At 36.2% G+C, this 16,952-nt stretch overlaps 2 protein-coding genes across 5 annotated transcripts in view; one reads left to right on the top strand and one right to left on the bottom strand.

The window, feature by feature from the left end:
- Positions 1–2,491: 2,491 nt before the first annotated feature.
- Positions 2,492–15,365, bottom strand: fsd (transmembrane protein fates-shifted). The gene is made up of 7 exons (XM_089235667.1): positions 15,344–15,365; positions 14,658–14,670; positions 14,450–14,493; positions 10,385–10,465; positions 8,059–8,172; positions 4,589–4,775; positions 2,492–3,271 (listed from the first exon to the last, which is right to left on the bottom strand). The coding sequence occupies exons 1-7, from the start codon at positions 15,363–15,365 to the stop codon at positions 2,620–2,622; spliced, it is 1,113 nt and encodes a 370-aa protein (XP_089091793.1). The 3' UTR covers positions 2,492–2,619.
- LOC149081720 (liprin-alpha-1-like) overlaps positions 15,105–16,952 on the top strand; it is a 132,839-nt gene continuing 130,991 nt past the window's right edge. For all 4 annotated transcript variants that reach the window (XM_089237138.1, XM_089237139.1, XM_089237136.1 and 1 more), the window contains exon 1: positions 15,105–15,934. In XM_089237138.1, the coding sequence (XP_089093264.1) occupies positions 15,689–15,934 (246 nt within the window). In that variant the 5' untranslated portion in view covers positions 15,105–15,688. The remainder of the gene's footprint in view (positions 15,935–16,952) is intronic.

Below are 16,952 nucleotides of genomic sequence, written 5' to 3' on the forward strand. Positions count from 1 at the left end.
ATACAAAACATGCTTAACTTTTTGACATCGCAAACGCCTTAGGATTGTACATGTTTGCACACACGCTCTCGGCATACGCCAGGAGGAATGTTCAGAGTCCATGTGTAGAAAGGCATCAGATTTTTTTTCCACTCTATCTCGTAGGAGTGCCAGAAGATAGTCAAATGTTTAAGGCATTAATCATGTAAAATTTTGCTAAAAAATTAAATTCCCAAATGCATTTTTTCTTCCCGCTATCTGCTCTATAGATGAACCCAATACCCACTATCAAATCATAAGTCAGGACTCCCGCTCATCCTACTTTTCTACCAAAACCTATCAACAAAATTCGTGTAATTGAAGAGAGAATCATCGATACAATTGCCAAATACAAATGCAGTAGATGGTTCTGCCAAAGCAGAAATTGTATTGTTTTTAAAGTTATTTGGGGGGGGGGGACCATTTGCTGGTTTACTAATTTCTCATTTGCTTAGTTTGAGGGTTAAGCAAATAGAGTAGTGATTAAAAACTTCTACCTAGTTAAAAAAATAATTTTGTACTTACTACTTCATGGTCTTGGACAGTAACCAACATTTATCTTTCAAAATTATGGTTCACATTTTGTGTATAGGTGACATAAGAGTTTGCCCAACAAAGCAATTGGGTACATAGGCCTATTCTGGGTTTTGTGACTCTGATGATGCCCAATAACATTCAATTGCCTTCTGTATTTTTAGGGCATGCATAGGCATAAACAATATTTACAATGCTCAGCAAAAAGATAGAAATGATAGTGTTTCATTTGTCAAAAACGATTACACTGACATTGAGTGCTAAAATTTGAACATCCTGTTAGTTTTACTGCATTGTCCATCCCTTTCTATCTGGTCCACTTTGACTTATTTATATCAGACTTTGTAATTTACACATTTTGCACTGTGCTTTTGAAAGTGGTCTCGAAGGAGTGTCACTTAAAAATTGTACTTGTCTTCTAATAATTTGCTGTGCACATTGTCAAAGAGAGTTGACGGACTGGAGTGTGGAAGACTCCAAAAAAGAATTTATATTGTGAGAAGAGACAGAAAAGAATTATCTGGTTGCTAATACCCCATTTCGGCCAAAAAAATTTTTTGTGTAACCGTCATTTTGTTTTGGCTCGAGTCAGTCTTACAAGAATTTAAGATAGTGCTCTAAAAAAATACAAAAAAATTTTTGTTAGTGATTTTTTTTATGTTGTGGGGGGGGGGGGTTACCCTCCCCATCTTACTTTTTCTCATTTTTTGAGTGGGAGCCCGGCATAAGTACCTGCACCCGTAACAAATACACTACCTGAAATTTTGTTCATGGCCAATAGGACTAAACTGATGCGACTGCCATATATATGCATACAAGTTTGTTTTGTTGAAAAATGCTTTCCCCTAATTTAGGGGGTGGATGGGGTTATTTTTAGGGCCCAACCCTAATTTAGGGAATTTACCTAAGGACCCACGGGTCAGTTTTTGAGGGAAAAAATATCTACCCCACATATTCAAACTATATAGCTACATGGCTAGCTTGAAGCTCCCGTGTCTCATTGGAATACTTTATATGGCGTCACTAATCAGTAGAGCAATTCTTGTAGCTATAGATGCATTACCTATTAGTATTGTAATTTTTGTAGCTATGTTAAAAACTTACAGAACCGACAATGTTGAAGCCAAATCAAAAAAAAAATTAAAAATGTTATTGGCTTTGATACCCGGTAAACTGATGTCAATTTTACAGTCTTTCGATGCAAGCATCAAGCCTTTTAAAGATTATTTAAGTAATTTGTGGACCAAATGAATGAGTTCCAAAGATAAAGAAACAACAAAAAGCATTGTCTTGAAGGAACCCGATATTGGTCTAGTGTGCCAGTGGGTTCATGAGGCATGGAATTGTTTCCAATGAAATCTAATCTAAAAAAAGTGTATCAGTAATGCAATGGATGGAACTTTAAGACCTCTTTTTTTCGAAAGTGATAACAGCACAATTGAAAAAAAAGATTCCACACCATATGACGACTTGGCTTTTGATGTAGAGCTTGGAGAATCAGAAATGGATTAGAAAGTTGAATCATTTTTCATTGTAACCTTTATTGCACAAAAATATATGAAATTTCGCTCCCCTTAAAATGCACTGATTTTGAGGGGTCAGCTTATACATAGGTTTTAAATTTATTGCAGTTTTAATGGTTCTGAAGTGAGGGAGAGTCAGCTCATACACGAGTATATACAATGATTAGTGCATGTTGCTATCATGTTACTAAAAGTGTCTTATCTAACCAATATGCAGCCAGCCCCTTACACCAAACATTGGTCCCGTGAAAGTATTTTTAAATTTATCGGATAAAATCACAAAAGAAATCGATAAAATCATGAAATTTTGTTAATAAACTAAAAAAATTCCTCTTTTCAGTTTCATCTAATGAGGTTAATGCATCATTACTGCTATTCTATATTTTGATAAAACAAGAAAAACACGATCAACAGGCTAGAAATGAATCACTGTTTTATTTCAAAGACTTGATTCACGATTTTCTTCATATTCACTTAATAACTAAATGAGAACCTATTAGATTTTTCAACTGAAATGATTTACATGCAAATTCGTTTTGTGGTCTCAACTGGTAAATGCTGGGTACTGTGGATGCCACCAGTCCATGATCATCATATTCTCCACTGGTTCAAAAACTAATATCTCTCCATTTCCACCACAGTCTCTAGAGCCGAGGCTAGGCATATTTTTACGTGGCTGCTTGTAGTTTGAAAAACTAAATGTGAGTTGTAGTTTCTGTTTGATCATGTCCTGAGCGCAAGTTACCCTGATATCAGCTAAATGACCACCCATCACGACAGGGGCTGCAATGAAATTGGGACACGTCACCTGAAGAATTTTACATCCTTCTTCCGGATTGGTATTAACGTCTTCGAGGAGTACTTGCGGTGTAGTGTAGTCGTATGAATCCCAGACTGCCCAAGAGCGATTATCCTCAGATTTCTTAGTGCTTCTCGTAGCCTGCACGCTTTCGTGTTGAGATCTGAATTTGAAACAGAAAAGCCACTTTCCATTTTTCTGTGATCGCCACATTGAGATGCACACAAACTTGATTAAATTGTAGATATCACTGGAAGAGGGGCTCGACACTTTTTTTGAGAATTTGGGGTACAGGTAGTACAGTGAACGGACAACACAGGCTTTCAAGCAGTAAGGTCTTTCAATACAACGGGGCTGCAGACGTTGAGGGAGATTTTGTTCGGTCTTGGAATAATATCTGCAAAAAAAAATATACATACCATTAACTTAATTGATGCAGTGAAAGCTCTTTTCAGATTCAAACACAAATATTTTTACACAATAACTATACTTGATGCCGCTTATTAAAATCACAGATAATGTTATCATTTGAGTCTTATTACTGGCACTGAACGGAATGGACAAATATCATAACATGGAAAAAAAAATATTGTTCATAGTAATCAGGACTTCGGATAATATCAATTTTTTTCCCATCAAAAGGTTTTTTGCGCATTCTGAAATGAAGGTTTAACTGAATTCATTTTTTTTCCTGTAAGATATCGTTCAGATTTTTATGCCCTAAAGGTGAAACGTTGTTGCTGATAAGTTAAAAAAACCTGAATTTACCAATCAGCAATGATATTTCATCTTTAGGGGCATAAAAATCTGAGCCTTAGTTATCAGGCTGCAAGACTGTAGGGGGCTAGAAGGTAATGTCTCCTTCCTCCCTTGTTGACAAATATTTCTATACTTAATGTCGTAATCAGTCCATAGTATTAGCTGTGAAGCTGCTTTTGCATCCTATAAGGAGGCAAATTTATGATGGGGGGAAAAAGTGCTTTCCTTCAGTTCTTGATCAATTTCTTTAGTTAATGAGATTAAAATTTCTTTTTCTGTGAAGCTTTCTCAAGGGATCAATGAAAGGTACTGTACATTAAAAAAAAATGTTGTGAGGTAAATTAGTTCCATTATAATGTCCTGCAATGGCTAAATAACTTAAATGCATAATTTTAATGTAAAAGGAGGAAAAGTCCTGTTTGTCTAAGTCAAAGGGGGAAAAGATGGAATGATTGAACATTTTGAAATTAATTATGTGGGAAAAAAAACAGTTGTTCCATTTTTAACAATACTAATTTACCATGCCATCCCATTCACACAAATGGGATGTATGCCCATTGTACTTGCAAACAGGGCTTTCTCAGTTATAGTTATAAGAAACCCAGAGTCCTGATGTGATCATATTAAGCAGATACTCTATTTCAAAACAAGATTTGAGAATGAGCTTGATTTTAATCAAAGAAGAACGGGAAAGAAAAACATGCTTTTCAATTTCTGTTACAGTGAATGTGTTCCGATTTTTGTCCATAAATAACTCTATATGCGAATATTTTGGTATATTCAACATATTGCTCAAACATTAGCTCTTTGACTATAACTTGCGAATTACTTGTAATAGCAAGATTCTCATTATAAACTGTACTCGTTATAACAGACCTTTACTATATATGATTTGTATGATTATAGAGATGACTGAATTTGAATAAAATTTTTCCCGAGAACATTGTTAAATTACCTTTTGTAAAGGTTAATCCAAAAAATGTAAGTCTGACACACTCGATAAGAAGATTTGCACAGCAAGGAGAACGTCTTCACATCTTCTGGCTTTATGTATTCTGACAGTATGAACCACAAATCCAGAGGATAGTCTTTCCCATCAGATCTGGAGTGCTCTGCTTTTCGGTTTGTTTTGTTTCGTCTTTCTAAAAGTACATAAAACATGTTTACCAAATATTAACCCCTTTGACAGTGTTATATATTTCAAAAAATTCATCAAAACTGAGAATTCATTTTTTCCTGATTAATTTTGTATCAATATAAAGCAGTAGTTCCCAAACTTTTTGAAGCGCAACCTCCCCTTTTGACCAAAAAATTTATCGCGACAGCTCATCATATGAGTCCAGAATTTTAGGGAAATTGATTTTTTCTGCCAGTAAATGGGCTGTCCGGAATGATTGTTCGTTTTAATTAGGCGATATTGACTTTTAACAATATTTAATTTTTTTTTTCAATATTATATAAACATTTTTTTTTTTTATGTACTTGGCATTCCTTATGCAAAGATGGAAGTGTATCGAGGCGTATGCTCCTTGATTCTCATGTACAGGGTGTTTAAGAAAGAATCCTCTGATTTCAAAATGATTCTGCATCAGGATATGCCGATTTAAATCAGCTTGATTTAAATCGGCTTCATTAAAAAAAATTAAAATTTATTAAAAAAAATATTGATTTAAATCACAAAATTTATAAATTGTTTTTTTATTTACATAAATTTAATGACATTGAAGTAAATGTAACGTGGTATGGTTTGCATGTTACTGATATGTGATAAAGTTTGCAATTAAAAGTATAGTAGATCTTTGGGGTAAATGTAGACTTGAACTTGATCCCTAGATACAGTGCAGAAAAAAAGCTGCTCTATTTTTGGATTTTGTGCATGGAAAACATTGAAGAAAAATATAGGAAGCTAAACTGCATTATATTCAATGTGTTGCAATGTGGCACTAGAATTCCCATGATTAAAAAACAGAGGAATAATTTTTTTGTATAAAGCCTTGCCCTAATTGCCGATTCCAAATAATAGTAGATGTTGTACCAACATAGATATCATTAGGCTTTTGACTTCACTTTTGGTATTAAAATTTTGAGTTTGCTCGTTTTTTTTTTTTACAAACACTCATTAAGTCTGTGAAAGAATAAAAAATGGTTAAACTATTAAGCAACATCATGCAAGTCGGAAACACGTCTATCAATTATGCAAGAAACAATCTTGCTGATATAGAATTTGTTTTATTTAGTTGATGCTAAATGGCCCTTTGGCTGTATATCCAAGTGAATTGAGATGCCTGCACTGGATGTATGATATTGAGTTGCCACCACTCATTCACTTTAATGGGATGGGGGGTTCGTGAGAAAAAAAAAGTTAATCCATGAATTTGATTTGTGCTCAATGACAATCTTTCATGTTACATAAACAGATTTCTGTGGTGTTCGTATTCTTCGCTTATAGTTTGCTTGTTGTTTATTCATTAATTATGAATTAAAGTTGAGCAATTAGGAGAAAAAAAAACAGGTGATGTGAAAATATGCATTCTTAATGATTAAAAGATTTGTTTTAATAAGCAGTCAGTTAATTTTAATGAAAAAAATCAGATTTCTTTTATTTTAAAAAATTCGGTTTTTCATACCCCGTTCTGCATTTCAAATCGACCAAAATTGTTCGCAAAACGTAATCATTTTTCCCTTATAATCACAAAATTACTTATTCTGTGTTTTTAATTTATAAGAAATACATAATTTTGAAATTGGGCGATTCTCTCTGAGTCACCCTGTAGCTATTATTAGTCCTGTAGCTCCTATTAAAACTTGGTATACTGATTATTGTACAAGTAGAATTTGATAAAATTGCAATGTATGATGCATGGTAATTAGCTCAGCTGAGTAATGACATTTTCTAGTTTTGACATTTTTTAAATAAAAATGAATTTCAAATTTAGATGCTTTTATTTTGAGGAATCTTCCCTCCAGTTCATTGACCCACACTTTGGGATTCACTGATATAAAGATTAGAAAATGGTTATTTTGTGAAAATTTGAAGCTTTATCTATAAATGCAAAGTATACAATATTTATTATTTTAATTACTAACATCTTCAATAACTACTATATTTATCTTCAGCAGAAACATCAGTATCTGAGCCCAAAGAACTTAAAAAGTATTCATCATCTAAATCAGATGCATTAACCCATTGCAATATATATATATTTGGTATAAAATTCACGAAAAATAATGAGAACCAACTGTGTGAAACACTTATTCCTGATACATGCATTTATACATCTGACTGCTATTTCATCCTCTACTGAATGGCAAAAATACTCACATAGTTCAATCAATTCTCAGACTATTGTTTTTGTGAAAAATGAATGCATCCCTCCCCACAAAGCAAAATGTTTTGCATTGTCCTGCAATGAGCCCTCGGCTGAGTGGAAATGTTCTACGGTAAAAATTCTGACAATGGTGTTTTTTGCACTTGTTCTTGAAATTCTTATAAATTGTTCTGCAGTGGCACTTACTTATTAAATCCACATATCTCCCATCAAAAATGTGTTAATATAAGAGTATCAAATCAAGTCTGTATTATAATGAAGATTCAGGAATGCTGGTCAACAGCTAACGATGTCAGAGAATCAAAAAATGCAAACAAGATAAACACTGCAGCGGCTCACTGATTGATGATTAAAATGTGCTGGGTGCAAAAAAATACATGGGCATGTAGGAAAAGAAAAAATGCAGAGGCGGAACGAAAGAAAACTGTTATGTGAGTAGTCTAAACTAGTATCGGAATGGCGTTAGATTATCTCTGTGCATTGTGTCACATTTGAAAAAAAAATTGGGGGAATCACATACCTTTTTAAAAATAGTCACAATGAGATCATTTGTAAAAGGAAAAGATTCTACAATTCAATCTCTTTCCCTATTCCTCTCCCAAACTAGTTTAAATTATCAACATTTTCTAAGAAACAAGTGTTTTCTAACAAAAGTCATAATTTCATCATAAATTAAGTGCTAAACAGGTTTTCACTAAATTTTGGACAGTAAAAATCTGCTTTCATCCAAAACCAATCCCTTACTTCCAGAACCAGTTCAGATACAATAATAAGCGTTCATCGTTTTTTCAAGGAAAAGCGTTCCCAACAAAAAAAAATGATCAGTACAATTTTTTTTTTCCCCATTCAAAAGGCAAGCACTTGGCCAAACAATTCTTTCTATTTCAGCATGTTTTCCATCTGAGAATAGACTAAATCATGCCTTCCATTTCTGCATTAGACAGTTTCCGTCTTAAAGAGATTTATCATTATTGAAAAAGAATTAATTATCTACAAGACTATTCCTCTGTTCTGTTCAATACAGGTTCCCATCTCATACAATGTCTGTTTTAGACAGGTTTCACTGCAGTAGAAATATTATTAAATATCTACATACTTCTGCCATGATGTTCCACGACTGAGGCATCCTCACTGTTTTCATCATCATCATCATCAAAATTTGTACTTTCCTCTGTGTACCATTTTCTTTCTAAACTGCACAGAGTCTTGACTTCACAGGAAAAAAAAAAAGTTGAAAATGATTCAATATTATTCAACTTTGTCATTGCTGTGATTTTGGTACTGGTTGCTTATCGGGACAACTGCCAATTAGCAATGAAAATAACAACCAAGCCTTACATGGAAGTATTTTGACAGTTTAGAAAAAGTTGCTCCTTGAATCACAAGCATAAATAGAAATACCAGGCTACCATCAAAAAACGCTTTCAATTGTGCCAATTTGAAAAAGCGTGTGAGTGATTGTTTGTATAACCAACCAGTGCCATGATATTTTAAAGAAAAACATGAATGGCAACATATAGCATAAAAAGCAATTACAAAAATAATATTCAGTAACTATTACCAGTAAAAATTAATCTGCAGAATTGCCTGCTTCCAAATTCAGAGGACAGGCTGCAGCGCTTGATAAGCATCAAGGAACAAGTATTTCCCAGAAACAAACTTTATGTTACATATAAATTCACAATACATACATGTACATTCTGATATGTACCCATTAATTGGCAATTCCATAGAAGAATATGGAATATGTGAGGTGTATGTGCAGTTTAATAGTAGCAGTAACTACTACTACTTGACTGTACATGCATCTCGTACATATTTCTCTGTGAACTTTCTAATAAATCGTACATATTGGAATGTGTGTGTATTCATTGCCCTAACAAATATATAAGTATGTTAGGGTTACTTGAAAAACTGAGAAAGGAGGAGGTCTATGCAAGCACCTTTGGTAGCGTCACCTTCCCCAATTTCTACAACAGATGGTACCACAAAGCTGAGCAAAAAAGAAAATCCTTAAGAATTTCAGACCGGGTGGGGAGTAAGATCATGTCATGCTTTGATAGTACATGACATTATGAATTGGAGCAAAAATAAAAACAAATTACGACCAGTATCTCCTTGCTTCTGCTCAGTTTCATTACTTTACGTAAACCCTGGTAAGAGATTTTTTCATTCTCTTTTGTTTTTTACTCTCAAAACGCCTTTGTCCAGGAGCATTCCTTCTTTTGCCAGAGGTGATTTATAAATTGCCATAGGAATGGGCATTGAGCATTATTTCATCCTATTTCTGAATGGAAGAGGTAATACCTCCCCACTTGTGTACACAGCATTAGCTGTTGGTGAGTAAACAGTGATACAGTACTCGTAAAACTGATGTTGCGGGTTGTCTTCTTCCAGAGATGTTTTTCGGGCTGTGTTTTTCATATGAAGCTGCCCATGGTTAGAATAGCATCTGCCTGGCTTGGACACAATTTAGGTTCTTGTATTCTAGGAATTTTGACAGCCGTTGGTCAAAGTGCGTAAACATGATGAAAAGAACACATAAAACTCATATCAATGAAGAGGATGTGTTTCAGAGTGAAAAAAAATTTCCCCAGAAAAAATGTTTCGGGGAAAATCTAAAAAGAGGAAACACAGCAAATTTTCTAAAATGTAAGATGAAATGACATCGACAAGACCTCTGATAACCGTAATTTATGTTGACAGAGTTGTGCTTGTTTTGACTTATTACCAGTGCTGCCATCTGTCTTCCATATTTTGAAGTAAAGAGGGTAAATGCTTTAATTTTCATGTCCTGAATGAATGAACACCAAGGGCTCTGCCACCGGGCTTACCCCGTTGCTGAAATCTCTTCCAGCCCAGCTTCGTGGCAGAGCCTGGGACAAAGTGAGTGCACCTAACAGTCTGAGTGTGTAGCTAGTGTTGTTTGATATTTCAGTGCTGCCATCTATACTTCAAATTGTGAGTGAAATGTAATGATTGAATATTTGTAATGTTGAAGGCCTGTTGCTCTCTGTGGTGAGACTTTTTAACGGGGAGATCGGCTGGCATTTGCGCCTTGAAGTTAGAAACCATAGAAAACCAACTTTAGCCGACCACCACTGTGGCGACGGTGGGGTTCGAACCCGGATCCTCGTGATGCGAGTCCATCACTATGACCACTCAATCACCACAGCGGCAATTTTCATGTCCTGTATGCACCATGTTGAAGATTTACCTGCACAATACTGAGAGAGTTTTTCATGTGGAAGGCCGGCTTGCATTTGCACCCGGAAGTGGGAAACCGCAAGAAACCAAAAGTTCCAGTAACTGCAGCTTAAAAACAAGTATAATCAGAGTTGTTTGGATCATACTGCTGCTAATGTATGAATATAACTATAGAATTCATAATAAAAATTGTTGAGGGTAAAAAAAAAAGTTACCTTCTCTCGCCAATGAATTTACCAAAGGTTTTCGTCTAAGTGCAGATGCTTGTCCGTCGGCAAAATCGGATAGTTTTACATCTGTAAAAGAAAAATACATAAAACTACTATATAAGGTAACAAACTTATAACTAAAACATGTCAACTCTGGCTAAAAGAATTCAAGTCATAATTGACTTAAAAATCAACCTGAGCTCATTTGATTATTTATATGTTGGTAATCTAGTAGTCCCCTCATGGCTTTTTCTTAATCTAGTGCACAACCCCCCCCCCCCAGAGTGCAAATTATATTTCATGTGTGTGGCAACATGTCTTCTATGTGTGTGTTTTTTTTTGTATTTTCATCTTAATTGAATGACTGCAGTTTGTTCAATGTCTCACAACAATAATTTTCAACACAACAGCAGGACTTCGCTGTTCAGTTCATAGCAGCTTCCAAACGAATTTTTTTTCTTATCGGGAAAACTGGATTCTTTTTATCTTTACTACAGTTCATGTTAGGTTACCTATAACCCGTAGGGTAAGGTCGGCTCAAGCCTACCTGTCACACGGGTGCGAAACATTAATTTTTTTTAATACAAAGCTGCACACCATTTTCAACTGTACAAAATGTCTGCGACCACACATCCTGCTTTTGAAGAAACTGTCATGCACCTTGATCCATGATCATTATACCATTCTAAATTATGCCAGATAACTTAATCTGCATTACAGCTCTTACTGATTAGCCAGCATTATTCATTCTGAAAAAAAAAAGTATAACAAAAAGTATACGAGGGAAATTTTTTTTGAAACAATTTTATTTGGAATAGAAGCGAGAGAAATTACAGCAACCTAGCTCCATTACACCGGCCTTGGCGACTTATGGCACCCTTGGCAATCGGGATTATACTGCATCTGTTCCATCTGATCATTCCAGAAGAATTACTAGGTGGGGGGTACCAAATTTCACACTTGTCCCTTGTAAAAGAGTATATTCTTGTTTCTGGTATTAAAGTTCCCATGCTCTGTCCATTTTCTCAAGATATCAGTTATCAAAGTGCGGCTCAGAAATATGATGTCATTCAAGTTTATACCGTAGGAAATTATTAAAAATTTAAGGGTCTAACTAAAGCCTATGTAAGTTCCTGCCTCTAGAAACCTATCGCACCCTCAATTAAGCTGCCTCTGCCTCTACATAGGGGCTGTTCAAGTATTACACACATCAGCAGATTTTTATCCATTTTTGACCCCCTCTCCCCCTGTCAGCAAATTTTCGTCAGCACTTCCCCACTAACTCCAAACATATATAGGAATCATATACATGTTTTTTTTCCCCTCCATCCATGCATATCATTTCATTATAATCCCCTTCGCTACATGAAATCCAAGAGACATAACTCAAGTCTCCTTGATGTACAGCTCATCAGTGAGTGCTTCAGTTTGACATTTATCCAGTGTGTCCAACTAGGGGTTCTGTGAAAGTTTTTTTGGAGTTTGGAGGGAATCAAAGGGCATGGAACCCTAAAAATTTCTGGAAATGGGAGAGCTTGTAAATAATTTTAAAAAATCTCAGTGATGAAGTTTTTTATTTTGAACTTTGACAAAGAAGTGCTGTTTAAACAAATTCACAGCATTTCAATGAACAAAAAGCAGGAAAAACAGAATTCCAGTACCTCCGGACAAAGAATTTGAGGAAGTTTGTGCCCAAATGGCACAGTGGTAATATGCTCATCTTACACTATGAACGTTGCTGTAAGGTCCATGGGTTTGAATCCAGTCAAAAGAACATCAGAAAAAGTTCTTTACCTATTGAGCCTGAGGTGACAACCGATAGATGACCCCTACATTTCCCACACAACTCCAAATTGCCATATGGCAATATATGACTGGAGTTGGTGTGTGGTAAAGTGACCTCCTGACTGACATTGTCAGTCAAAAACTGTGGGGATTTTAACCATGGAAACAATTAAATAAAGACACTGCACTGCAATTTTTTACTTTTTTTGTGCATACCAGTTGCTATACAAGTTTTAATCAGGCAACCATGTTTTTATTAAATTTCACAGAATTGTATATTATTTGTATGTATGCAGCCAGGGCCACAACTAAATGCTCTATAGCATAGTTTCCCAACCTTTTTTGTCCCATCGCTCACTTCTTCAGAAATTTTTTTCTCCCAGCGCGCACCCCCCCCCAACACAATCTTACCCATAGAATCCTATGTTATACCCGTAGCTTCTACCATCCCCCTGGAACATTCCATCGCCCCCCCCGGGGGGCATTAACGCCCACGTTGGGAATCACTGCTCTATAGTGTTGAAGGAGAGGTTAAGGGGGAAATTTAAGGCACCTGGGAAACAAGACCCACCTTATCCCCCCCCCCCCAGATGTGGTCCTGTATGTAGTCTATTATTACTAAAAAGTCCTGTGTTCTTATTCCAGGATCATGTTTTAAATATTATCCTAAGAATATTTATAACAAAAAAGAATATTTTTTTGCAGCCCATGGAATTCCCATAGACCATTTATTTTTAACCGTAGCTAATTTTACAACATGTTGCTTCATTTTCAATGTTGATTCTGTTTTTAGTCTAAGGAGCCTTTCAGGTATTACATAAGCAGATTTTCAGCCATTTTTGACCCCCTCCCCCCCTTGTCAGCAAAAACACTGACCCCCCCCCCCCCCGTCAGCAAAATTTCGTCAGCAGCTTAGAATATTTCATATCTTCAAAAAGGGATGGTTGATGACGTAAGCAACCTTCAAATCCCCCCTTTCCCCCAATGCTTAAGTAATACTTGAATGACCCTAAGATATTTTTTTTTCGTCTCGATCTTTCCTTTAGTCTGAGAATGCTTGTTTTAATGTTGTTTATCATCATTTTTCCACTTTATTTGGTTGTGTCCATTTCACTATTGACAACTTTTCATTTATATTTTTGAACTTTTTTCTCGCCAAAGAAAGCAACCACCAACACAGGATTACACTATAGCTCTTCCAAATTTTTACATTTTCAACTGAAATAGTGAGTCTGTAGATGTGAATCTATCTTAAATCTGCCTTGGGATGATCAGTTATAGCTTTAAGCCGGGTTTTCCTAGGAGTAGGTTTTCCGCGCCACTTGAATCTCGTCCCCTCACTAATGAAAAAGGTGGTACAACTGGTTTTCCTACAGAGCAAAACACATCTCACAGCAGCACTTTACGTCAGCCATGATTAGTTAAACTGCTTCTTGAGGAGTCAAATGCACCGTGCACTGCCTGCTTCCCTGATTTCTTCTTTTTTGTTGTGTTTTCTTTCCATCTCCTTATTTATTGTGCTAAAAAATGACAAAAATAAGGAGATATGCAAATAACAGAACAGATGATGAGCCATGCTAGGAAAACACAAACGTGTCACATGATAAAGTTACATGTTTCTGCCTACGTGAAATGATCCTATTCGGCTTCCGTGGGTGCAGAAAAATCCACTCCTAGGAATACCCGGATTGAGATTTCGATGCCTGAATAAATTATGTGGGTGCTCAACAGCACACTGTAAAACATAGCGGGTGCTAGAACCATAACTTCCCCAAGGGTGAAGCTGACAGAGCTCCAGTCCTGCGGCACGTGCAGGGCCGCAACTGGGGGAGCAGGCAGGTCTTGTGCCCTGGGCGCTGAACCTCAGCGGGTGCAAATTTCATTCCGAAACCTCTTTTTCAACATTACAAGGGGGCGTCAAAATGTGCGTTTGCCTCGGGTGACCAAGCATCTAGTTGTGTGTGTGTAACGATTATTTTTCTTTTCACGCTATAAATTCACTATAGAGTGGGAAGGACGAGCCCTCAAAAAGTCTCTGGTTAGGGGGCCTACCAAACATGCCAAACCCAGAGGCCCCAATGCAGGATTTGGGGAGAATCCCGGCTTCGACGCACTGCTCAGTTTTCACACGTTTCTCTAGATTTATTTCATAAATTCTTCGCAGAGCAATATAGCATTGTATAAGGATTTAGCCATTTAAGAAGCTTTCGTAAATTCGTTAGCTAAATATCAACTTCGAGAATGAACTTATGAGATTCATAAACAAATAACACAATGTTTACTTACCTGAACAAGCAAAACTTACGTAAGCGTTCTTCTTGTGGCCTTTCCTGGGCATAATTTATAAAAAAGAGATTGATTCCTCAACAAACATCAAGATTAATAATTAATATGCAAAAATAATATCATTAAAAAATTATCGCTTTTATAAATTTTGACTATAAAAAAGGGGGAGAGGGATGTATAAAAATAATAAACACTGCCCAAAACATACTGCAGCCCCCAACCTGCTTTTCAGCTGGACGGTGGGATGGGATCGGAGGAAGGAAGGGAAACGGACGGCTAGGACTGCTTCACAAGGACGCTTGATCATGAAATTGGCCAATCAAAATCTGTCTTTCATTTGACATTAAAATAAGGTTATTTAAGAAATCTGTAACGATTGGTCAAGTGATCACAGCTGATGTCCGTGCTCATAAACAATCTGCGCATATGTCGTGACGTCAGACATCTCGAAACCAAAAGCTAACGATAATAAACGATGGAAAATTAAAACTCTAAAACTGATTACATTTTTAATTAAACTAATTAAACTCAAGAAAATATAATAATCATTTTTAGATGTTTTGATTCCGTCCATTCACGCCAGGAAATGAGTGATCACCATTGGGTACGAGAGTGCAGTGTATCAGAGGTTGGGGGGAAATAAGGGGAGAAGAGAGTGAAGGGGAAAAGGAGGGAAAGAAAGAGAGAGAGAGAGAGATTTCTCCACTATTGAAAAGGTGATAAAAATGGTCGTTTTTGAGTGTTCACCATTGACATGTATTCGTGATGTGCATCTTTGTGATTGAAAATGTGCAAAAAGATGCCGTTTTTGTGTGAGAGCGAGAGGATCGGATTGCAATTTAAAGGATGATGATCATCCCCGAATTTCTCATCAGTGATCAAAACTTTATTTACAGGACGATGATGATGAATCCATTTAATAATCCTCTCCATCATCTCATCTTTTTTTAAGGAGATTAAGAGAAGTCTTTTTAAAAGAGAAAAATTCTCACATACATGTATCTTTGCTGTGCTATGTGTAGGGGTTTTAAGAGACATTTAATTATGGTGCATTTAATAATTCGTCGGAGAAAGGATGATGATGATGATCGAGGAATATATTCTCCTCTCTTAAGTCTATTTGATAATTTGTGAGTGTAGGATATTCTCGAGAATATATATATATATTAAATATCTATTTGGGTGTTGTATATTGGTTTTGATAACCAATATAACATCATCAGCACAGGGATATAAAAAATGTGGAATATGATGTGTGATGTTATGCCCACAATTTCTGAGGACAGCCTCAGTCAACGTGGGCAATTCTCTGGGGATGACGCTAATTTTGAGCAGCTCATGGTGAATATGCTTGACGAGAGAGATAAACTGATGGAGACTTTGCGAGATACTCGGGAAACTCTTGCGGAGAATCAGATGAAGATGCAGGATCTTGCGAAGGAGAAAGATTCCTTGGCTCGACAGTTGCAGGCTAGCTTGCCTCAGGTATACATTAGCAATATTCATGATTAAGTAAACATATATTTCACTCTTACAAACAATTACTTTTTTACTCTTTTTTTAAAGCTTTCTTTAAAAAAGAAAAGCTTGAAAAGTAACTATAACCTTGTATATTGACAATGTTTGAACCAAGTTTAAATTCAATACAATGTACAGGGCGGTTATTGGCACATGCACAAATTGATGGTGGGAAAAAAACACCCAAGTTGTATGTAGGAGTAAAAAAAATCCTGCATATGCAAGGAAAATAACGCCAAGCTACTATCAAAAACTCTTTAAAGCGAGAATTTGCTGAGAATGACCAAAGCAAATTGTCTAAACCCCTTTGGTGGGGGGGGGGGGGACTAATGCATTGTTTTTAATGTGTATAAAAATATTTACAGAAGAAAAACGAAAGAAAATATATACAGTAAAACCTCTTTTTTGTGGACATCTCTGTGGGACAAAAAAATGTGCCCGTAGAAGAGGGAGTTAATCTAGTGTTTGAAAAGCATAGTTTTATTAGAAAAAGCGTATATGCCATGCAATTCCATGGTGCAGAGCTGGGATCAAGCAATGAAAACCAATGAGTAGATGGAGTGGCACATTTATGGGGGGGGGGGGGCAAGCAGGCCACGAAACTGGGAAAGAACTTTTATCTAATATCCTTCCACAGGATCAAACCTGTGGACATAGTGTATTAGTATCTTACCATTGCGCCATTCGGGTACAAGTGCTGCTGGCCTTGTAACATAGAATCATTTCAGTGAAGATAATTCTCAGATGTTTTGACGCTTGCCTCCTTTTCAATGCCAACATCACGATTGATCAGTACCCAATTCACTCGAGCAAGTTCAGGGCTGCAATTAGGGGGAAAGCAAGCAAGTCTAGGGCATGAGAGCATAGGAAACACAAAATTCAACCTTTAACCGCTCGGTCCTTCAACATTAACCTGTGTTAAAATATGTGTTTCCCCTTGCTGACCAAGCTGTGGCATGTGACAATAAAAGTCTAATCTAACAAG

Source organism: Pholcus phalangioides, unplaced genomic scaffold, assembly GCF_987345545.1.
Source record: "Pholcus phalangioides strain wild (caught in Gottingen) unplaced genomic scaffold, Ppha-v1.0 ptg000009l_1, whole genome shotgun sequence".
Lineage (NCBI taxonomy): Eukaryota > Metazoa > Arthropoda > Arachnida > Araneae > Pholcidae > Pholcus > Pholcus phalangioides.

Bases quoted from the DNA above. Each gene is read 5' to 3' on its own strand.
- fsd (XM_089235667.1), bottom strand. From the start codon at position 15,365: ATGGATTCATCATCATCGTCCT. The intron at 10,466-14,449 runs GTAAGTAAACAT...TTTCTTTTACAG, and splicing joins CGTAAGTTTTGCTTGTTCAG to ATGTAAAACTATCCGATTTT. The intron at 8,173-10,384 runs GTAACTTTTTTT...TTTCCTGTGAAG, and splicing joins AAATTCATTGGCGAGAGAAG to TCAAGACTCTGTGCAGTTTA.